This window comes from Protopterus annectens, chromosome 1.part0, assembly GCF_019279795.1.
Source record: "Protopterus annectens isolate FY-2018-M chromosome 1.part0, PAN1.0, whole genome shotgun sequence".
Lineage (NCBI taxonomy): Eukaryota > Metazoa > Chordata > Ceratodontiformes > Protopteridae > Protopterus > Protopterus annectens.
This window is the reverse complement of record NC_056725.1, coordinates 1,515,996,778-1,516,021,660: the sequence shown is the minus strand read 5'-3', so window position 1 is coordinate 1,516,021,660 and position 24,883 is coordinate 1,515,996,778. Positions and strand designations below refer to the sequence as shown.

The 24,883-nt window shown below is 39.6% G+C and overlaps 1 protein-coding gene across 1 annotated transcript in view; it reads right to left on the bottom strand.

Moving 5' to 3' along the window:
* WDR27 (WD repeat domain 27) overlaps positions 1-24,883 on the bottom strand; it is a 2,477,832-nt gene that overhangs the window by 724,390 nt on the left and 1,728,559 nt on the right. The window contains exon 21 of the mRNA XM_044072816.1: positions 12,584-12,705. Within this exon, the coding sequence (XP_043928751.1) occupies positions 12,584-12,705 (122 nt within the window). The remainder of the gene's footprint in view (positions 1-12,583; positions 12,706-24,883) is intronic.

Below are 24,883 nucleotides of genomic sequence, written 5' to 3'. Positions count from 1 at the left end.
GGGTAGTTACAAAGAATGTTGGGGAGTTAGAATGTTACTGGTACTAAAATATACAAGGTCGAAAGACACGACTGATTAACAAGCCAGATGGCTTGTGCTTTTCTAAAACATTATTGTTACTAAAGACGTGATTGTTAAGTGTTCATGTGCAGCACTAAGCGAGAAGCATGAGGGTCTGCAGAGATCCTATTTGTCAACGTCAGTATTCTGCATGCATGATACTGATAAGAAAAGTAAATAAAAATGTGTATTTTTGCTGCTTGGAGAGACTGATTTTTAAATTGTGAAGATAGTCTCCCAGTGCTGACGTATGTAGATTTAAAAATAAAATGAAAATGTTTTGCACATCCAGAAGAGTTATTCTTGACTCAAGACTAAAAGGTAATTAATGTTATTTATGTATATTTTAAACTGTGCTCTAACAGTGTCATCATGGCACCAACAGTAATACAGGGGATCAGAGGCTGGATGAGATGCACTAGACTCCAGGGAATACTTTTTTAAAGTGTTATAATGGCATCAATGGTAGTACTATGTGTGTTTTTATGGTTGTGGACTTGTGTGTGAGAGAGTAATTGGGGTGGGATACACTGCCTCATGAGCAGAATGTTACTCTGCAACATGCAGATCAGTCATGATTTGCACACTACAATAGTAATTGCAATTCAAGAAACATGCAAATTAACAAATAATGAGGTCTAACATGTTTCTGAATCACAAATGCGCATGTTTAAGTAGAAGAGCCTTTCTAATGTGAGTCATATGGCTCGTGCTAGGCACTTTAATGAATATCCAAGACTTTTTATTGAACAAAATTTTATTTATTTTACATTTCTTCACCGGGGAAGTCCGACTGGGCCTGTGGCCCATTTTCAGGGGAAGCCTGGGGAGAAAAGCTCCAAAATAGGACATATTACAAGAAACTATAACATTACAAGTAAATAAAACATTACAAGAAATTAGAAAACATATAAGAAATAAGAAATTTTAAACAATAACCACAATGCAATAACAGTTATTCCAAAATCAATACATAGATCATGTAAGTGGAATGTTATTAAGCATAGGCTGTTAAGTTTATAAGTCAGGATTCTTACTAGAAATTTTCTGAGAAGTAACTTAGGGACTAAACAGTCTGATGGATGAAGGGAGAAGGTGTGCAGCAGAGGAGGAAGCTGACACTTCTGAGATACACATTGGATTATGTGAGGGTAGAGATAGCAAGAATAGGAGGTCAGAAAATGTAAAATATGTACAATTAGGAAAATGTAAGATGGGCTGAGGGAAAATAACAGTGATAGTATCCAGAGACGGTGAGAAAAAAATAGGATATGTACAATAGAATATTATGAATGGGCTGAGGGTATATAAAAGTGGCAGTACCCAGTAAGAATAGTTAGGAAAAATTAGTTTAGTTGTGTTAGTTAGCTGGGTAATAGACTTGGGTTGCTTAACCGGGGACAGAGCATGTACAAATCCGCAAACTATTTAAGTGGGATTTGAGAAGGTTTTTAAAGGTCATTTTGTTGACTGTGGGCCTAATGTTAAGAGATAAATTGTTCCAGGTTTTTTCAATGTAATTGGAATATAGGGAGTCACCAGCAGTGTTCTTACTTCTAGTGGTATTTATTAGTGATTTGTTACTTGATCTTAGTGTATAGTTGTTTGAATAGTGGTGTAATACGTCCTGTAGGGCTGGTGGATTTTTCAGGTTAGTGAAGTAAGTGATGGGTCATCATAAGCTAGTTAAGGGTGAGCAGATTTGGTAGTTCTAACCAAGATAGTTGTTTAAGGGCCTGACAGTGATGGGATCTATAGGCTGAATCAGTAGTGAATTTTGTTATTTTGTTATAACAGCTGTTTGTTAAGGTTAATGAATATGGGGGATGTATAGAGAAGTGTGGAGACTAGGGTGGTTCTATCAATAATCATCTTAGTATTACTGGAAAGGTATTTTCTACACCTGTATAGGGTTCCAAGATTTTTACGTACTTTCTCTACAGTTTGGGCAATGTGTAAGTCAAATTTCATGTTTTGATCTATGATAACACCTAGAGGTTTTGTTTTGGTGACTGGTGTAATGGAGGTATTATTACATGAAGTAATTATGAATGGGGTGTGGGATCAGTGGATGTATTGGGGTGAAACAGCATCAGCTTAGTTTTGTTTGGGTTAAGTGTGAGCTGAGCATCGAATAGCCAGATTTCTACTGCAGTAAAGGATTCTTGTGTTATTTTTTGAAGCTGCTGGAAAGATGGGGCAGAACAGATTAGGGTCAAATCATCTGCATATTGGACTAAAGTGGCAGTGTGAAGGTTGTCAGTAAATATAGTAAAAAGAAGTGGTCCAAGTATAGACCCTTGTGGAACTCCTAAAGTTATGGGCAGAAAGAGAGATAAGTAATTTTACCATTTTACTGCCTGACTGCAACCTGACAGATAAATTTCTAACCATGCATTAGTGGAGAAGCTTAGATTAAGTTTGGAGAGTGCAGATAAGAGTGTATTGTGGAAAACTGTGTCAAAAGCCTTAGAGAGATCCAGAAAGATGGAAGAAATAAGGCTACCTTCATTACAATGCTGACTGATGTCATTAGTAAAGCTGATAAGGGCTGTTGAAGTGCTACGATAAGGGTGTAAACCAAGCTGAGTATTTGCCAGAAGTTTGTACAATTGTTGTACAAAAGACTGCCTATAACAGTATAAAGAAAGTCAATTTAAGTATGGGTAACTGTTTGAAAAATAAATTCATGTAAGTACATTAATTTTTAACAAATGGCACATAACCTTTACTTGTCCATTGGTAAAAAAAATAGTAAAGCACCAGAAATTAATGTCCCAATGTCAGCTATGTGTATTAAGAGTAGTAAGATATACAAGAAACAAAATACACAGTTTCACTATAGGGCAAATGCCATTTAATTAAAATTATCAATATCTCAAAAAACTTTTGTTTGCCCCAAAACTGAGCTTTAAAAATCAGCTTTTTATAATAAAAATAACACCTCAGCTTATCCCTTTGATGGTACGGAGTAAGCTGAGGCTCTATTTTTTTCACTATTCTGTAATATATTAAAAGTGGATTTTTTAGAGGTACACCAATACACCAAGACCTTGGAGTCACTACTCTGAAAAGGAGCACTTTAAAAACAGGTCCACAATGTATTTTTCAGTAGAAGAACAATGTAATACATAAAATTGCACTTAGCCACTGGCAGGAAACCAAAAAAAGAGAAATTAAAATGAACTTCAGGGAACAATAAACAAGCAATTGAGAAGTTGCCTACAGCTTTAATGGCGACTTCAGATTCTGTATAGTGCCTTAATCAACCTGCTTTAATAATGCTATCATCAGGCTGTCATCCAGCAGAAAATCTGAATAATTATCTGCTAATGGGAAGGGGAAAAACAGAACATTTGGGTTTAGGAATAAAGCCATAGGTAATGATTTACTGAGGTATGGAAAGCAGTGAAATGCTATCTTGTAAATCTCCTAAATCTAAAAGCATGCACTATGAACTTTGTATTCTTGTAATTGGCAATGCTGAACTGCTTAAGATTTTATTGGATGAAAGCAGGCTTTCATGATGTTTTCTTCTATTAGATATACATGTGTTTTCATTAAGAATGTTTTCGCTCATAGATTACATAACATATACCAAACACTCCCTTCAACGATCACCATACTCATTCTAAACATAAAGTTGCTAGCAGCATCATACTTTCTAGGCACTGTTTCACAATTCACATTATTAAAGGACACCAGAAAAGATATACAGCATGAACTGAGACACTGTATGTTAAGGATATTTAGTCTGTCATCAGTCCTCACTCTATCTTCACTAATGCAAGATGCTCCTATACCTTGGGTGTCTCTGACATCAACAATTCTTTCAATATGCCTAACTTTATAATCCATAGCATCTTAGTCAGCTTTCATTGTAAAGAAAACGTGTAAACATTATGGAAAACAGACTTTTATTAGTAGATGTTCTCTGGGGGAGGGGGGTGATGCATATCTAGAATACCACAATACCACAGAATATATACATGATCAGGTAGCGCAACCTTTATTTTCTCCACCTCTGCTGTGCAACATCCTACTTGCTCATATTCACTTTATCACCTCCCTTTCCTCTCCTTTAGGCAAGCAGCCAGGACTTGGTGTCTATCTTGTCTTATGTGTGCCTGACCTCCTCAGTTTCATCAACCATTTGATATATTTAATTATGTTACTTTTCTTTTTAGTTCAGCACTTCTTGGTACATCATGCTAACCATCAGTATTTTACCCTTTCTACTGTACCAAATACAATATATTTTCACTAAAATAACCATTTTACCTCAGTGTTCTTAGTTTTGTAAATCTTCTTGACATTAAACATGGTACTCTTGCATTATTGATACTGAAAGTTTAGTGAATTTCAGTGACCACCACAGACAGTAATGATATACTTTCTTGCCATGTCATTCATTGTTACTGTTTTTCCTTGGTTATAGAGGCACCCAATGGCAGATTAAGCATATCTTGGAACCTAGGTATTTTTAAACCATGGTCCCCAGACACACCTTTTTTTTAAACCACACAAAAATGCTCATGTTTGTTTGGATTTACATTTGTAATTTAAGACAATTCAGACTCCTGTCATTATTGTCCATCGATGTGGATACCCATCAGTTATAGCGACTTGATTGTACACAAATGCCTAACTGTGATAAAAAGAATGTACCATAAAGCCAGACTAATGACTGTTTAATCTGCTCATGACAGCCAGAGTCAGCAATTTATCATCTACAGATGGTCCCAATGCCCAATCATCATAGCCTATTATTGGTTGTGTTCACCTCAGATGTTTGATAGTGGTAAAAATAAAACTTACTTCACACAAGCCTATCCAGTCGTGCATAGTTAGACTTATTAAACTGAAAAAACAATGAAAAGTGAATTACTTTTTTTCCCCAGAAAGCCACCGATTAACCCCCCACCCAGCAGCTATATAAATGTTGTTGTGTAGAGTTCATTGGATTGTGATACAAGATAATATCTCTTGATTCCTTAGCATAAAAATCAGGAACAAAGTCAAAAAATGATGAGGGGACAAAAGTCCAGAATCCGACACAGATTTCTCTTATATAGTTAGAAAATATGTAGAACAGTTGTTTACATTCATCTTCTGAAGGATGTGAAGTCTGAAATTCAAATCTCTTTCATAACATAGTGACTGCAGTCCTCAGTGATTTGCCAGAAACCATGATTTTTAATGAACAGACCAAAACACATACAAAGTCAGGAGAATTCTGTGAAATCAGAGACAGTTGAATGCTATGTAATTTGTACTTTGTTTCACATAAATAATAGCCACAAGTGTTCCAACATACTTCACACAAGTACACAATAATCTAGCAAAGTGAGATGGTTAACTGAGCAAATGACCAGAGGGTAAGTTATTTCGGCCAAAAGAGGCCTCCACCCCCATCCAGAACAGTTATAGCTGCTTTTGTCATGTTATAATTGTCATGTGATCTATTTACAATTTTTTGTTGTTGAAATAAACATCTATCTTACCCTACCCAAGCTGAGATTGAAACTGGTCATTTGTGATCAGTGCTCTATCCTGGTTAATACATCTAAGATAGAAACCTCATATGACTGTGCTAAAAATCTTTCTCTACCTCTTAGAGAAAGAATCAGGGCAAACATAAAATAATGAGTAACAAAATCCCACATCGGGGATGTACTTTTATATACTTAGAAATTTGTTAGAAAAACAGATTCCTCATTGTCATACAATTTTCCGAAGGATATGAAGTTTAATAAAAACAAATGGCCGCCATCATTTAGTGACTGTAATGCCCTTATGACTTGCCAGAAAACTACAGATTTTGTGAAGCACTGATCAAAAAATAAGGCAAAGCCAAGGGCATTCTGTCAAATTAAGGACAGTTTCAACTTTGCTTTACACAAAAACTCACAAGACAATAAATATTCCAATGTAGTTCATATAAATGTACACTAGTCTTATAAAGCTTGACTTTACAATGAGCAAACAAAAAGAGGGTAAGTTGTTTTCATCCAAAACCAGCCTCTCCCATTTACTGACTGTAATTCTCAACAATGTGACACAAAACCACAAATTTTATGAGACACATATCAATAGTATTAGTTAACATCACGTACAGTCTGTGAAGTCAGGAACAGTTTCAACTTTGCTTGAGACGGTTATCAGAAAATAAATATTCAAGTGTATTTCATGCAAATATACATCAAGTCCTGTAAAACCAGACTTAAAAATGAGTAAATAACAAAATGGTAAGTCATTTTTATCTACCGCCTGGCTATCCTCAATTTACTGACTACACCCTTCAATGATTTGCCATGCAACCAAAAATGTTATGAAGTGCAGATCAAAAGTATATATTTTTAAGTATAATTTCAACTTTGCTTTATAAAGTCATCACAGAATAAATACTTGAATGTGTTTCTTACAAATGCACACTAGGACTGTGAGGCCTGATAAAACAAGAAAGTTAGTTTCACCCACAGCTACACCCCTCCCCCAAATTTAGTGACTTCAGTCCTCGATAATTTGTCAAAAAAGAGAAAACTACAATTTTTATGAAGTGCAGATCAACTCATGATGCAAAATAAGAGACAAAATCAGGGACAGATTCAACTGTGTTTTACACCCCAAAAGCCAGAAAGCAAAGATGAATTTTAATTTTAGCAAATGACAAGCTGCTTTTATCCACTGTCAGCCTGCAGTGCCCTTATACTACAAATTAAATTGTTGCTGTTAACTTGGTTGAATGCCAGAAAAAAAAAATTAACTCAGGTTGTGGTGACACTCTACAGCTGTCCACAGCTGTACAATATGCTGTCTAAAATTTCCAGTCTGTCTGCTGCCTTCTCAATGAATCATGGGAAGGCAGCGAGCAGAAAGCACCAGAGCTTTGCAGAGGATCGCTGTGCATCATTTATTGTATTTATTAATTTTTCAGTAAAGAACAGTGTCTTTACTTGTAAATTACATAAATAAAATAAAGTGACGGCCCCAGCCCATGGGGAAATGGTATGCACTGGTTATCATGTTCAGCACATAAGCTAATTAAAATGATTCAACAGTGCTGAACATAACAAAACATTTAAAAAAAAAATACCTTATTCTGTTGGCTGGCCATGGGCCTCCTGAAGCTATGGGCCCTGGGGACCACCCAAATCAACGCTATTATAACCTACCTTACTACAGCTCATGCCAGCCAAAAACTCTCGAGCTTCACCTCTACCCAGAATCCCTCTCTCTAAATTACCTCAGATCTTGTTTGCAGAAAATATATTGAAGCATATAAAACATATATACATTTTAAATATATATATATATATATATATATATATATATATATATATATATATATAGGTAAGGTATGTGTAAGGTAAGCCAAATGGAAGCCTTATCTACTGTGGTCGGACAATATAATAATTCAAGTGAATTTGAACCGCTTCACCAAACAATGTTTAAGGACAGGGGATGGAGGGGGGAAGTCAAGGATGAATAAAGATAGACAACACAGATGGAACGTTATGATGAGTACATAACTTCTTTATCTGATGTTGTCAATGTTCATTCCATCCTTGACAGATTGGACTGAGTCCCCAGTTACCTAGAATTTTGGGTGGAGTCATGGAAGCATATTCCTGAGCAACATAGACCCAAAGAACGATCTTCCCCTAGAGACTAGATCCAGTTTTTAATGAGTAATAAAGGTATGGGGGGTAACCCATGTACTGCTGCACATATATCATCCATTGAGGCTCTAGATTGAAAGACAGTTGAAGTGGTTATAGACCTTGTAGAATGTGCTTTGACGGGTTTAGACAAGTTTAATTTGTTCTTATCATAAATAAATGAAATTCAGTCTTTCAGCCACTTAGAGCAATCTTGCTGACTGCCTTGCCCAACTTTGCAGAGGAAAAGAAAACAAACAGTTGACTCGATTGCCTTTCGTTCTTTGTTCTGTGAAGGTAGAAGCATAGCTGTCTATGGATGTCTAATAAATGCAGGGCGTATTCTCCCTTGTTAGAATAATTATGAAAGAAAACTGGTAAATTAATCATCAGGTTAATATTAGCCTCTGACACCAGCTTGGGTAAAAAGGATGGGTTTGTTTGTAAAGATACTCTATCTTTATGGAAAACAAGGTAAGGGGGTTCAGATGATAAGGCCTGGATCTCTGAAATTCTTCTCTCAGAGGTAATGGCTACCAAAATGAGTGTCTTCCAAGACAAAAACTTCAGATCACATTCCACAGAGGGTTCAAAAAGAGAGTGTATCACTGCTTGAAGTACTAGGTTCAAATCCCAAGGAGGAGTTTGATCTTTGAGTGGGGACATTAACAGAAGAGTGCCTATGAGGAATAATTTACAAAGTCTATGAGAGACTAAAGAATGTTCGTCCAAGCCTTTGTGAAAATTAGGGATGGCAACTAGTTGTAGTTTGATGGTGCAAGGAGAAGCTCCAGCATTAAACAGAGTGGCTAAAAAATCTAGGACATGTTCTATTGAAGCTGAAAAGGGATCAAATTGCTTTTCAAGGGCTCTTCCACTTACTGGTGTACAGTTTTTGAATGGAAGGCTTGTGATCTGATAAAAAGATGTGGCATACTGGAGATGAAATACTGGGATGCTGCTTGGTGAAAGCGGCTATAAGCCAGTCATCCAGGTACAGAAACACACAGAATTCTTCTGGTCACAATTGAGCTGCTGTTACTGACACACATTTGGCAAACACCCTGGGGGCTGTGGTGAGTCCAAAGGGCAGTACTCTGAATTGGTAATGACTGGCTCCCAGCCAGAAACAGAGGATCCTTCTGGAGCGTTTGTCCATTTTTACATGGTAAAACACATTCTGAAGGTCTACTGAGCACATCCAGTCATCTTTCTTCTGAAAAGGAAGGATAGACTGTACTGTGACCGTCTGGAACTTTGTTTGCCAAACTGATTTGTTCAGTACAATGAGATCCAAAATTGGTCTCCAGTCCCTTGTCTTTTTTGGCACTAAAAAGAATCTTGAGTAGGTTCTGGATCCTTCTTGGTCCAGCGGGACTTGTTGGATGACTCTTTTGTCCAGCAGTTTTCAGATTTCTTGTACTGTTGAATCCCTCTGATTGGGTGGAACATCGGGGATTGTCTTGTAAACAGGGGGAGGTTGAGTAAAGAGATACAATGCATTGCACCCAGGAGTTTGTTGCTATCTCTAGCCAGGAATTATGGTGCAAGGATAAGTGTCTCCCGACTGCCTCCAGAGGTAGACAATCGGGCCTTCCTTCAGGAACAGTGAAAGGACTTGTCTGGGAAGGAATCCTTGAAGCCCTGGTTTTGTGGCCCACCAATGCCATGAGGGCAGCATCTTCTGTTTTGGTTCCCCCCTGCCCTGGGGGAACTCTCTCCACATGTGTCTTGGAAAGGCCTTTGGGATGTTTTGAACCTTATTTTTCCACAACTCCTCTGTTTCCTGCAAAAGGACCTTTGGGGGTGGAAATATGTACTCCTACAGCAGAAAGGGTTTTACCATCTTTCTCACACCTGGACAAAGTTTCTTTCACTTTCAGGCCAAACAAGGACATTCTGTCAAAAGGAACATTGACAAAAGAAGATTTGAATGGTTCCGCAAAATCACAAAGGTGCATCCAGGTGTGTCTCCTAATGGCTATGTTTGTACCCACTGCTCTAAATGTCCCTTCAGCTTTATGTACGATCAACCTCATTGACGAATTGGACACAGACTCCAGGGTGGCTAACTGGGAAGCCACTTTCTCTTGGACTATCTCAGCTACAGTACCTAACAGAGTGTCTGATAACTCCTTGATCAGCTCCCATTGGAGTCTGGTAAAATATGCCAAAAAATTCAAGGACCTTATGGCGAAGGTCGATTGAAGTGTCGACCCGCTTCCCAAATCTGCCCATAGCCTGCTACTCCCTGTTGGGCAGATGGACAGAGGAACTATCCTCAGCCAATTCCTTTTCAGCGGTGGCTGCTATGGCCATAGCATCAACTGCAAGATCCTTCACCCAAAGCTGTTTGTCTTTGGGTGTGGAAAGTACTTTGTCCAGTCTTTTGGGGATGGGCTCCACGGAGTCAGGGGCCTTCATGCCCACTCTGAAATCAACTGAATGAGTTCATCAGCAGGTGGAGTCACCCAAGAAGTAAATGGGCAGGTGCCAAATGCCTGCAGGTAAATAGACTCCTCAGAGGAAGGGTTATGGGACTTCCAGCCACCCCTCTGTTTCAGAATTTCCAAGATGTCTCCAAAGGAGACGTCTTCAGGGGGTGACCATGGGGACCCTTCCCCCTCATCGAAATCTGTGTCTTCAGTGACTGATTCCTGGGGGGAATCCAAGTGTCCTAGTGGAGAGGCAGGAGGAACATTAGAGCTGGGGGGGTACCTGTTCTGAGGGGTAGGTGCTGACTGAGTCTCTGCAAGAGAAAGGACCCTCTGCATAGCTTCAAAGGCTGGTCCCCCTGAAGAAGAAAGGGAGCCCAGAACCGAGAAAGACAGTCTCAGAACCAAGGTTCACTCCCCGCTCTGATGAACCGACCCTTGAGACCAAAGCTGGAGCAGAACTAACTCAAGTCAAAGCTCCACGAAGCAGGGACAGCTCTGAAATACCTAGAGTCAAAACCTGCTCCCCAAAAATGATGGGGTAGCTATGGTTCCAGGAGATCTCTGACTCAGAAATAACTGAAGAACTCAGGGTAACTCTATGCTCCACAGAAGCGAACAACTCCGGAGCCGACACAGACAGTGCCGGAAGAACCGGAACAGAGGCCTCTAAGACCTCCAAGGAAGTGAGAGGAGGAGTAGTCAACAGAGTGAAAGAAGTGCTGGTACCAAGACTGGAGGGAATTGGTACCGAAGGTGGGCCTGAAAGTCCTCTAGCCCACAAAAGCTTATTCACCAGCCTCTCCATGTCAAGTTCTGAAAGACTTTTGGTGCAGCAGACCAATGCAGTGGAAGGGGACTTAGGCCTCTGTAAAAATACTTCTGGTAGTTCCCCAGCAAAGGGATCTATTGATGGAGATTAAGATATTCTAGGCAGATCTGTCTTAGTAGGTGAGACAGATACCAATTCCTGTGTCGAGGCATTTGATGCCAAAGGGGTTGAAATTGTAATCGGTGCCAAAACTGAAGTTGTCGGTACCAGAGTGTCAGAAACACAGGTCTTCAGTTCTGAGGGAACTTTTGGAACTGAGGTCTTCAATTTTTTGGCTTTCGGAACCGATAGACTATGCTTACTTGATTTATCGCAGATGAAAAAGAGGGAGATGAAATATCTGTCTTAGCTTCGTCAGCAGTGGATAAAGCTTCGCCAAAGGCTGAAGGCAAAAGTCCTTTTAGAATAAACCTGTTGTGCCTTTCCACCAAAGCCCTATTGCTGAAGGCATGACAAATACTACAATCCTCCTGTAAGTGAAGGGGCCAAGACAGTAGACACATAAGGAGTGGAAATCTGAACAGTGAATTTTATTACCACACTTCTGGCATTTTTTGAAACCAGAAGGGGTCTTACCCTTATCAGCCATGACAGACAGAGAAATACAAGAAAAAAGTCACAGAGAAGAAAGAAGAACATATATTTTTTTTATAAATATAATAAGGAAACGATTATCAGCAATGATAGTAAAGATATACGCAAACGTTACTGGGAGGGGGAGAAAGATTACTGAATAAGAGAGTGAGAGAGAGGGAGCCATCAACAATAATAGCTGGGAAGTTACACAGTAGTGTAAAGGAAAAGGAGTATCAATGATAATACACAAGCATACACAAGTGTACGAAAATGAAAGAAAAGGGAAATTTAGAAGGAAGATACAAAAAATGTTACCTAATTCCACAAACACTCGAGAGTATTAGCTAAACGAGACCGCTTTGGAAAGCAGTAAATGAGATCTGAGGTAATAGAGAGAGAGGGATTCTGGGTAGGGGTGAAGCTTGAGAGTTTTTGGCTGGCATGAGCTGCAGTAATGGCCGAGTCGGTTCCGATGTCAGAACCGAACCTATCTGTCAAGGATGGAATGAAAATTGACAACATTAGATCATAATTTACCTTTGCCCTGTGCAATATAATATTCCTGTCAGCCTTTGCTATCAGTCTTCATTATGCTCACAATGGATTTACTAATAAATGCTGCACACCTGATATTGTACTACAATCATCTGTGTATTTGTGCAATGGTGCACTGCTATATACTAGTGTAGATTGTTAGAAGCATTCTTGAGATTCTGCATTGTCTCCTGTAAAAGGTATGTTGGGCTGAGTAATTTCACATGGCAATCAAAATGTAAGATAAATGAGCAAACTAATACATAAATGAAATTAGAAAGAAATACAATTTCTTTTTCATATCCATATACATTATCATCATAAATCTTTTGCCAATGAAATCCAGAGAGAAAAATAATACATGTCTAAAGTTGTCAGATTTGTTAAAGTATGCTAAAGGTATAAAGGTACATATTTTATGTAACAAATTAAAGAATGGCACTGACAAAATAAAACTGAATAATGTCATGTATGGAAGGGCATACCTTATTTTGGCAAACCTGATGCACTGCTCTTGAATGTGCATCTGAAACCATAGCTATACTGCAGCCACTGTTCATGTCAAATACTTCCAGAGCACGGTTACTTCCTGCTGCAACCACAATATCTGTATCCTTTACATTAAGGACAATGTGAAGTTATTTTTATGGTAGTTGTTAAGATTGTTAAGCCATAATTCTTATCACCATAGCTCATGTGCACAATTGTAAAAATGATAACATTCAAAATTTGGTCTAAAGATAATGAAAATTTTCAGCATTAAAAGAACACATTTGACTTTGCAAAATCAGAATGTTAACTTTGGTAACTTACAATATTTCCCTCCCAAACTACAGTATATGAAAGTTATATAATTACCGTAATAAAAGATCTGGATGAGCAGCTCCACCCTCATCAAAAACAGAACTAATGCCATAAGGCACCCACAACTTTCCCAGCCTACTAACACCTCTCCTTTTACCCATAACTCTGTGGTCACAAACCTTCCTCTCCACATTTTAGTCTTGCCTTGCAGAAGGCACATATAATACAAAACAATGACCTCCTGACCACATCACCAAGAAGGAAGAGGGAATTAGAGTTAGTATATTAGTGAAGATTGACCTGCTCATCCTAAGCTTTTGATATGTTAATTAGATAAGTTTTACATCTTGAGTGAGAAGGTCCACCTTGTCTAAAAAAAGAACTGACTGCCAGATTTATCCTCCTGGGTGTTATCCATCATGAAAACATATTCTTGCTTATTATGGTCCTAACGAAGACCTAGATCAGGATATCATATACAGCTCATAGTGTCTTTTATAAGGGTTGAATGAAGTTTAAGCAGCTGCTGCACAAAAATCACCAAAGGCTGCAATTCAGACAAAGGTCGCAGAGGCAGACACTGCCCTGCCAGAGTGTGCTCTAGGCTGAAAGAGTAAAGTTTTACTGTTTTTCTTAACAAAATGTTATCAATGTAATGCAATAAAACAACAATTCAGATAACATCAGTTTGGAAAGCTTATAGCCCATCTTTTAACTGGTGAAAGATACAAATAACTGTCATTATTTTCTAAAAGATGCGGTTCTCTCCACATAAAACCTCAATTGTCTGTAGACATCCATGGAATATAACATTGATTCTCCTCTAGCGGAGCAGTTTAAAACAAATACAGGCAGGCTAAAAGACTGGCTGAGGGTAATCTCACTGTCACCTTAGTCTTAAAAGATGCATTTGTTCATAAGGAAACCCTACCCATATGAAGTACAAGATACCGAGGATTTACGGATAAGGTTTGCAGTTCTGAAATTCTTCTAGCTGAATAGGTACTAGTCGGAATGTTTTCCAGGACAGAAATTTCAACCCTGCAGTTAACAGTTGGCTCAAAAAGAGAAAGGATGAACTTTTCAAGCATGGAGTATAAATCCTTCACAGAGCCAGTATTGTTTAGAGGAACTCCAATCAGAAATGGGTCCTACAGGAAGGCCCTACAAACTTTTAAAGATGCTAAAGACAAACAATTACAGTCCTGGTAGAAGTTAAAGATAATAGTCAAGTGAACATTTATGAAGAAATAACCAGGGGCTGTATAAAATATTTGAGAAGGATAATCCACTAATAGTGGCAATGGAGCTTGGTAGAATCCAAACCTTTAGAAGTATTACATATAGAGAACTGAGTCCATTTTCTCTTGTACATCTTTCCAGTACTGGACCCTTGGGCAAAGGTAAGAAGCTGAACTATCCTTGAGAAATATGTTGGGTCTCTGGCACATAGTGGGGCTAAATAAACCATGCAATTAGTTATAAGGAGTGAAGAGCTGGATGGAGCTTGCCAGAGGAATGGGGGAAACACACATGAAGCACCACAGATGTAAAAGCTTCTCCAGGAGATGAGCCATGAGCAATGGGACCAAACTTGCTGAGGTCAAAATGCGGCCATGACAATGGCTATGGACTTATTCTACCTGACTTTCTAATGAGCTTCAGAATAAGGAGGAATGAATGCAATGCGTAACTTAGTCCTGGAAGCCATTCATGGACAACAGCATCCCTGGAATGAACCCCAGGAGGAGAGACCAGAGACAAGCAGTTGCTGCACTTACTGTTGGAAGGGATGCAGACAAGTCACAGCAAAGCTTAATGAATGAAAAAAAGAAGTTATGTTCTTACCATAACGTTCCATCTGTGTTGTCAATCTTCAGTCATTCATTCATTCATTCTTGACTGATGACTCGGCCATTATACATAGCTCACGCCAGCCAAAAACTCTCGAGCGAAGGCTCTACCCACAATGCATTGCTTCCCATTACCTCAAATCAAGTTTGCATTATAGTTAGGAAAATATAGAAGCCCTGTCTAAGGTATAACCCTGCAACATCCCAGGACTAGGTCCGAACATCCAAGAGTCTTTTGGAGGGGGTAGGAGGGTAGGATGTCAAGAATGAATGAAGATCGATAACACAGATGGAACGTTATGGTAAGAACATAACTGCTTTATCTGATGTTGTCAATCTTCATTCATTCTTGACTGATGGGGCAAAGTCCCCAGCTACTTCTAGATCCTGGGCGGCCCTATGGAAGGATATTCCTGAGCATCATAGAGCCAAAAGATGCTCTTCCCTAGGAGACCACGTCTAATCTGTAATGGGTGATAAAGGTATGTGGAGTAGCCCAAGTTGCAGCTGCACATATGTCTTCCACAGAAGCCCTGGAAAGAAAGACCACTGAAGTGGAAACAGATCTTGTAGAGTAACTGTAGCTGGCAGTTTGAGTCTATTTTGATTGTATATAAAGGTAATACATTTGCTAAGCCATTTAGACAAGGTGACCTGTGATACAGGTTTGCCCAATCTGGATCCTAAAAAAGACAGTAATAGTTGGTCTGATTTTCTAGAAGATTTTGTTCTGCCCAACTAAAAACGTAACTGTCTGTGGACATCTAAGTGTAAACAGTACTCGCCTTTGTTTTCAAAATTTGGGAAGAAGACTGGTAAGATTATGGACTTGTTAATATTATACTCTGATACCACTTTGGGGAGGAAGGTGGGATTGGTTCTGAGTGATACTCTTTCTTTGTCAAAAATGATATAGGGATGATTCACACACAAAGCTTGTAACTCTGAAATTCTCCTAGCAGACGTGATAGCTAATAGGAAGTGGGTCTTCCAAGATAAAAACAAGTAGCTGTTGGTTCAAAGGGCTGTTCAACAAGACATTGTATGACTAATGTCAAATCCCATGACACTACAGGGTCTTTGAATGGGGGTTTTAAATGCAGAGCGCCTTTAAAAAATTTTTGCATAAAAGATGGGACATGAAGGAATGGTAATCAAAACTGTTATGAAAATTTGAAATGGCAGTCAAATTAACCTTAATTGCGGATGTAGAGGCTCCCATTTCAAATAAGCTAGCTGGATATTCCAGGATCTTATCAACTGATGCTGAGAAAAGGTCTACGTAGTTTGTACATGTCCAAATTAAAAATCTGTTCCATTTGCTTAGGTAAAGCTTCCTGGTGGATGTTTATGGGAAGCCAAAAGTATCTTTATTACTGGAGAGTACAAGTTACTCTGCCTGGCAATTACTGGAATTGGAGAAACTAAGCTGTCAGCTTGAGATTTTGAAAGTTGGGATGCACCAAGCCCTGAGGGTGAGATAGGTCTGGAGCTGGGTCCAGAATCAACAGGCGGTGAACCAAATGAGGCCAAAGGAAGGGGAACCAGACTTGATGGGTGCTGGTAAGGTGCAATGAGAATTACTTTGTTTCTCAACCATTTGGGCTTTCCTCAGAAACTGTGGGATTAGTGGAATAGGGAGAAAGGCATACAGAAGTCCCGGAGGCCAATCGAGAAGAAGTGCATCTATCAGGGACTCCCCGCGAGGGAGGATTAGGGCAATGTAGCTGCTGCATTTGTGGTTTATGGTTTGGGTGAACAGGTCGCAGCATGGCTGACCTCATTGATGAAAGATTTTCATTGCTACATTGTGACTGAGAGACCACTCATGAGGCAGGAGAAAGCAAGTGCTCAACTTGTCTGCAATCAGGTTGGATTTCCCCGATATATGCATTGCTACCAGAAAGCAATTGGAAGCAATAGCCCACTGCCAAATTCTTAGGCCTTCCCGACACAATGGGTAAGATCTGGTCCCTCCTTGTTTGTTGATATACCAGACCACCCACATGCTGTCTGACTGGATTGCAATTGTCCCCTAAGGAAGGACATACTGGATACACTTGATACTAGGGGTGATTCTTTAAACTGCCTTAATGGCACTGACATCCTAATGAGGGTGGGGGTGAGAGGATACACTAGAATCTCCAGGGCATAATACATATGTGCTGTAATGGCACTAACATGGTATAGATTGGGGAGAACCACAGGAGGGCAGATAGGGTAGAAGCAGGTACACAGACTGAGGGTGTGTGTTGTGTGTGTGTTCTAGTTTGTGTACTTGTGTGCTACAGAGAGTGACTAGGTGGGACTCCCACTGCCTACATGAGCAGGAGGTTACTACCACAACCTACAGATAGTACAGTTGTATAAGATTAACTTACCATTACAGTAGCTGTTTGAATGATCACTGCTGCAGTAGTCTTAGCTACAGGATTTATATACTGCCAAGGAAATAATGGCTGACCAGCTTTCAACCTACAGGGCACCTTTCACACATCCAAGCTGTCAAGCAGTTCAAGCTGAGATGACCAAAATGCAAGTTTGGGTGCAAAGCCCTTCAGAGCTTTTCTGCTAGCAGAAAGGGGAGGCTAAGCCCTAAAGACACAATGCTAGGAACAAAAATAAATAAATGTCTACACTCTGGCATAAAAAACACACCAAAACAAAAGGAATGGAGGGAGGGAGAGGTAACTGCAACAGTGATCATTCAGATATCTACTGTTATGGTAAGTTCATCTTACACAACTATGCAATTTTCTTCATATTGATCACCACTGCAGTAGCCTTAGCTATATGGATAGATTACCATAGCTAACTATATTTGGAAGGTGGAAGGCAAAGGGTCCAAGAGCCCCTGGAGAATGGTCCTAGCAAAGCTTTGTCTAGACCTAGAGAAGGAATCAAGCTTATAGTGCATTGTAACAGTATATAAAGAGGACCAAGTAGCAACTTCTAGAATACTGCTAGACTTCAACACTTTCCAAAAAGCCATACATGAGGCCATGGCCCTGACAGAGTGGACATTGACTCTGCCTGTAAGAGATTTGTTATGGTGAGTGTAACAAAAGGTATTGCCTCAGACAACCATTTGGAAATACTCTGTTTTTACAAATGGTGTCCGTTCTTCTTAACTTCGCAAGAAGTGAACAACTGATCCAAAGATATAAAAGACTTAGTTCTGTTAAGATAGTACCTGAGTTGTCTGTGGACATCTAAGGTATGGAATATCCCTTCTCTCTCATTTTTAGGTTCAGAAAAGAAAACAAGGAGATGGACAGTTTGGCTTAAAGTAAACTTGGATACCACTTTAGGCATAAAAGAAAGATTAGTTCTCAAAGCAACCTTGTCCCTGTGGAAAGGAGATAGCACTGACTCACCATAAAAATCTTGCAGCTCAGATACCCTTCTTGCTGAAGTCACATCAATCAGTAAAACTTTTTTGTTCCATGTTAAGAACCTCAAATCTCCCAGATTATCTGGTATAAATGAGGCAGGTGTTACCTACTCTAATGCAATATTAAAATCCCATGGAGGGACCACTAATTATCAATGAGGCCTCTTATGCAAAACCCCTTTCAAGAACATTTTGATATGACGCTACACTGAAAGAGGAGGACTCATGGGCAGACATGCTGAAATGGCCAATACATGAACCTTGACAGAGGAATAAGAAAGGCCATAGTTTAGAAATCCACACAAATATTGTAAAACTAGAGAACAACTAGCCCTAAAAGGGTGCTGATTATGTTGTTGGCACCAACTAGAAAACCTTTTCCATTTGCTAATATATGATTTTCTAATAGCAGGCTTTCTTTACTCCATTAGAATCTGCTGCATATCCTCAGAAAACATGTGCCTAAATGGACTTAAGACCCTATCATCAAAACAGTTAACTGAAGATGACTGATGTTGGGTTGTATCAAACAAAACTAGTCTTGTGTGAGTAGATTTAGTATGTGAGAAAATTTATGGTAATTACCCCTGATCATTTCAAAAAGAAGGAAAAACCACTGTTGTCTCAGCCAGAAGGGAGTCACCACAATGAACTTCAGAAGTACCACAGACATTAGTGGAAAGGCAAACATTGTCTGCCACACAATTTTGCTCTGATGGAATGTAAGATGGCCATAGAGTGAAATTGTGCTATAAAGCTATATCCCAAGCTAACATGGCTAGTTTGTAAAGGGGGTATGACTGGGTTCTCCCTTGCTTGTTGATGTACCACATGAGTTTACTATTGTCTGTAACAACTTGAAGATGTCCCAGGGACCAAAGATGGTTCAAAAAGTTGAGTGCCTTGACCAGGGCAAACATTTCCTTGATATTTATGTGCTTGCATCTGTCCTTGGTGACTCACATCCCCTGCACTCCTATCCTTCTGGAAAATGCTCCCCAAGAAAAGTATGAAGCATCTGTTGTGACTGACTACTTGGAGTGTGGGGGGGTGGTGAAGGGGAGATCTGGACTTACAGATATCAGTTGTCTCCACCAAAACATTTCTCCTCTGACAACCCGCAGCACTGAGATCTATAAAGATAAAGGGTGTTGATGCTGATGCTGGAAAGAAACAGATTTCAGATATCCCTGTATCTTTCTCATGTGGACTTGCCAGGGGTATCATGAGAATCACAGATTCCATGAGACCCAAAATCGTAAGGTATTCCCTCAGAATGACTGAAGTCTGACTGGAAAACCTTAGAAATAGATCAAGATAAAGATCTATTTTTTGTAGTAAAAAGCTTTTTGAACTGAGACGTTTAGTTGAAAATTAGGAAAACAATTCTAAATGAGGGAGTCAAGTAAGACTTTTGAATATTCTATTGTAATCCCACTTTGTGCAAGACATGTCTCACCCAAGAGAGATATTCATGGCACTGTGAAAAAGACTCTGTAAAAATAAGCAAGAAGTCTGAATGTAAAAAAATGTGGATACCCTATAGCCTGCAATGAGCTATAATTGGAGCTAGATACTTTGTGAACTCGCTTGCTGAGGCAGATAGTCCAAAAAGTAAGGCAGAGAACTGATAATGCAATCCAAACAAAGAAAACCTTAAGAAACGTCTAAAGCCTGGATGAATAGGTATGTGACGATGAGCATCTTTTGAGTCTAGTGTTACCTAGAAACTTGAAAGAGAAAGAAGTAGCAACAGGTTGTAAAGTGGGAAAATGATGAATCTGGGCACTATCACAAAAAGGTTTAGAAAAGAAAGATCCTGAACTGGTCTCCAAGCATTTTCTTTCTTTGAGACTAGGAATACTCTTGAATAAAAATCCTACCCACCTGGGAAGGAGGAACTGAATCTATCACTCCTTGGGACACTGCCACCTCTAACCTGGATGAATGATTTTGAGAACCAATTTGTCTGCTGAAACAATCTATTGTCAGACAGAAAAATGAAGATTTAGACTTTCAGGTAGAGAAAAGGGGCCATAGTGGGAGGCAGTCACAAGGTTTCTTGAATAGTAATTCAGACTTGTTGGATTGCCCTTGGTTTTGGGAAGTTTGAGACTTCTTTTTGGAACCTACTTGCCATATCTTCTTAAAAGTCTGTTTATCTGAATTCTGTTGAGGCTGTTTATTCTGTTTTCTGGTAAAACTGGATGAGGAGCAAGAACATCCCTTGGATAATTTGAAAAAGGAGGGCTGAAAATTTGAGAGATTCCCGGAATCAGCTTGTCCCTTTCATTACACTTTTTCATCAACTCTGCAATAGAGGGGGAAAGCACTAAATTTCTATCAAAGAGAGAATTAAAATATCATTTTCTACATTACCTGGGAGGTTCTGATAATGCAGGTAAGCATTCCTCCTTAAAAGGTACCAGAAGAAGTATCAACAGAGTCATACACACACTGCAAACAATGAGTAGTGACCTGTGCAATAGAAGAATCTTTTTCACAAGAAGAAACTGGAGATAAAACATTCCTCATACTTTCACAATTCTGAAAACCAAAATTGCAGAAGAATATACTTTTTCTTTCATACTCATGAATAATTTTCCAATCCTTATTAGGAAGAGTAGGACTGGAATTAACTAAGTAGCAGTGGAATCAATTAAGGCTATAGCCGCTGGATCAGGTTTGGGAATAGTGTATAAAAATGTAAAAGACTGAGGAACTTTATATATCCTATCTGCCTTTTTCGGGACAGCTGACTATCAGGAAAATTGCAGGGTGTAACACACACACACACACACACACACACACACACACACACACACACACACACACACACACACACACACACACACACACACACACACACACACACACACACACACACACACACACACACACACACACACACACACACACACATCTCTAAAGCAGACAGGACAGGAGGAATGGATGATGGTTCTGGAAAACCCTTCTATAACAACTCATGGCATTTTCTGAGGGTCTGAGAAACCCCATTGTTATCCCACTGAAAACACAGGGACATTCTAGCAATAGTCTCACAGAAACAGAAACCCCCACAAGGAGAATCAGACACTGAGTTCTCCTTTGAGTCTGAGTTAGAAATCTGAAGACAAAATCCTGACTCCATCCCTGCAGCTTCCTGTTCAGATTCAGAATCTTGAATCTCTTCAGGAAAAGAATAATCCCTGTTTTTTTACCAGAAACTACTTCACAACAAGGATCAGTAGCTTGAATTAAACCCAGAGCCAGTTCCAGTAAACTACACCTTTCCAAAGAAATTTGAGGAGGGTAGATACATGCTTGGTTTTCTACTTCTTTTTGACAGGAATAATTGGGCCATCTTTGTTACTAATGGAAGCAGTTGCTTTCCGGGGGATGGGTTCAGCACTCTGACACAAAAGGGAACCCTTCTCTGTTCTCTCTCCCAGGACCGACAACAGTGGCTCTCACCTACCCACTGAGGGGACTCGAAAAGACAAAGATGATGTGGCTAGCCCCCAGTCCATAATGGCTGTAGGTGTTACACCAGAGGGAACCATGGTAAAGGATGAGTGGTATGAGGTACAACAAATGGCCACAGCAGAGTTACTCACCTGCTGCTGAAGTAAACTGCTAATCTACTGTGGTGGCAAAGTCTGTTTGCTTACTTTTTTCTTTTTATGGCTGGAAAAAGAACCAGTAGTTTGTTCCATGGTCAAGCCAAAAATGGTGACTCTTTTCCAGGGAAGAAAAGCAGTAAATGCCAGTAAAACTACTAGTCCACAGAAAGTTTGGAAAAATAAACACAATTTCTGATGGAATGTAAGATGGCCATAGAGTGAAAATGTGCTATAAAGCTATATCTCAAGCTAACATGGCTAGTTTGTAAAGGGGGTATGACTGGGTTCTCCCTTGCTTGCTGATGTACCACATGAGTTTACTATTGTCTGTAATAACTTGAGGATGTCCCAGGGACCAAAGATGGTTCAAAAAGTTGAGTGCCTTGACCAGGGCCAACATTTCCTTGATATTTATGTGCTTTCATCTGTCCTTGGTGTCTCACATCCCCTGCACTCCTATCCTTCTGGAAAATGCTCCCCAAGAAAAGTATGAAGCATCTGTTGTGACTGACTACTTGGAGTGTGGGGGGGTGAAGGGGAGATCTGGACTTACAGATATCTGTTGTCTCCACCAAAACATTTCTCCTCTGACAACCCCCAGCACTGAGATCTATAAAGATAAAGGGTGTTGATGTTGATGCTGGGAAGAAACAGATTTCAGATACCCCTGTATCTTTCTCATGTGGACTTGCCAGGGGTATCATGAGAATCACAGATTCCATGAGACCCAAAATCGTAAGGTATTCCCTCAGAATGACTGAAGTCTGACTGGAAAACCTTAGAAATAGATCAAGATAAAGATCTATTTTTTGTAGTAAAAAGCTTTTTGAACTGAGACGTTTAGTTGAAAATTAGGAAAACAATTCTAAATGAGGGAGTCAAGTAAGACTTTTGAATATTCTATTGTAATCCCACTTTGTGCAAGACATGTCTCACCCAAGAGAGATATTCATGGCACCGTGAAAAAGACTCTGTAAAAATAAGCAAGAAGCCTGAATGTAAAAAAATGTGGATACCGTATACCCTGCAATGAGCTATAATTGGAGCTAGATACTTTGTGAACTCGCTTGCTGAGGCAGACAGTCCAAAAAGTAAGGCAGAGAACTGATAATGCAATCCAAACAAAGAAAACCTTAAGAAACGTCTAAAGCCTGGATGAATAGGTATGTGACGATGAGCATCCTTTGAGTCTAGTGTTACCTAGGAACTTAAAAGAGAAAGAAGTAACAGGTTGTAAAGTGGGAAAATGATGAATCTGGGCACTATCACAAAAAGGTTTAGAAAAGAAAGATCCTGAACTGGTCTCCAAGCATTTTCTTTCTTTGAGACTAGGAATACCCTTGAATAAAAATCCTACCCACCTGGGAAGGAGGAACTGGTTCTATCACTCCTTGGGACACTGCCACCTCTAACCTGCATGAATGATTTTCAGAACCAATTTGTCTGCTGAAACAATCTATTGTCAGACAGAAAAATGAAGATTTAGACTTTCAGGTAGAGAAAAGGGGCCATAGTGGGAGGCAGTCACAAGGTGTCTTGAATAGTAATTCAGACTTGTTGGATTGCCCTTGGTTTTGGGAAGTTTGAGACTTCTTTTTGGAACCTACTTGCCATATCTTCTTAAAAGTCTGTTTATCTGAATTCTGTTGAGGCTGTTTATTCTGTTTTCTGGTAAAACTGGATGAGGAGCAAGAACATCCCTTGGATAATTTGAAAAAGGAGGGCTGAAAAATTTGAGAGATTCCCTGAATCAGCTTGTCCCTTTCATTACACTTTTTCATCAACTCTGCAATAGAGGGGGAAAGCACTAAATTTCTATCAAAGAGAGAATTAAAATATCATTTTCTACATTACCTGGGAGGTTCTGATAATGCAGGTAAGCATTCCTCCTTAAAAGGAACCAGAAGAAGTATCAACAGAGACATACACACACTGCAAACAATGAGTAGTGACCTGTGCAATAGAAGAATCTTATTCACAAGAATAAACTGGAGATAAAACATTCCTCATACTTTCACAATTCTGAAAACCAAAATTGCAAAAGAATATACTTTTTCTTTCATACTCATGAATAATTTTCCAATCCTTATTAGGAAGAGTAGGACTGGAATTAACTAAGTAGCAGTGGAATCAATTAAGGCTATAGCCGCTGGATCAGGTTTGGGAATAGTGTATAAAAATGTAAAAGACTAAGGAACTTTATATATCCTATCTGCCTTTTTCGGGACAGCTGACTATCAGGAAAATTGCAGGGTATAACACACACACACACACACACACACACACACACACACACACACACACACACACACACACACACACACACACACACACACACACACACACACACACACACACACACACACACACATCTCTAAAGCAGACAGGACAGGAGGAATGGATGATGGTTCTGGAAAACCCTTCTATAACAACTCATGGCATTTTCTGAGGGTCTGAGAAACCTCATTGTTATCCCACTGAAAACACAGGGACATTCTAGCAATAGTCTCACAGAAACAGAAACCCCCACGAGGAGAATCAGACACTGAGTTCTTCTTTGAGTCTGAGTTAGAAATCTGAAGACAAAATCCTGACTCCATCCCTGCAGCTTCCTGTTCAGATTCAGAATCTTGAATCTCTTCAGGAAAAGAATAATCCCTGTTTTTTTACCAGAAACTACTTCACAACAAGGATCAGTAGCTTGAATTAAACCCAGAGCCAGTTCCAGTAAACTACACCTTTCCAAAGAAATTTGAGGAGGGTAGATACATGCTTGGTTTTCTACTTCTTTTTGACAGGAATAATTGGGCCATCTTTGTTACTAATGGAAGCAGTTGCTTTCCGGGGGATGGGTTCAGCACCCTGACACAAAAGGGAACCCTTCTCTGTTCTCTCTCCCAGGACCGACAACAGTGGCACTCACCTACCCACTGAGGGGACTCGAAAAGACAAAGAGGATGTGGCTAGCCCCCAGTCCATAATGGCTGTAGGTGTTACACCAGAGGGAACCATGGTAAAGGATGAGTGGTATGAGGTACAACAAATGGCCACAGCAGAGTTACTCACCTGCTGCTGAAGTAAACTGCTAATCTACTGTGGTGGCAAAGTCTG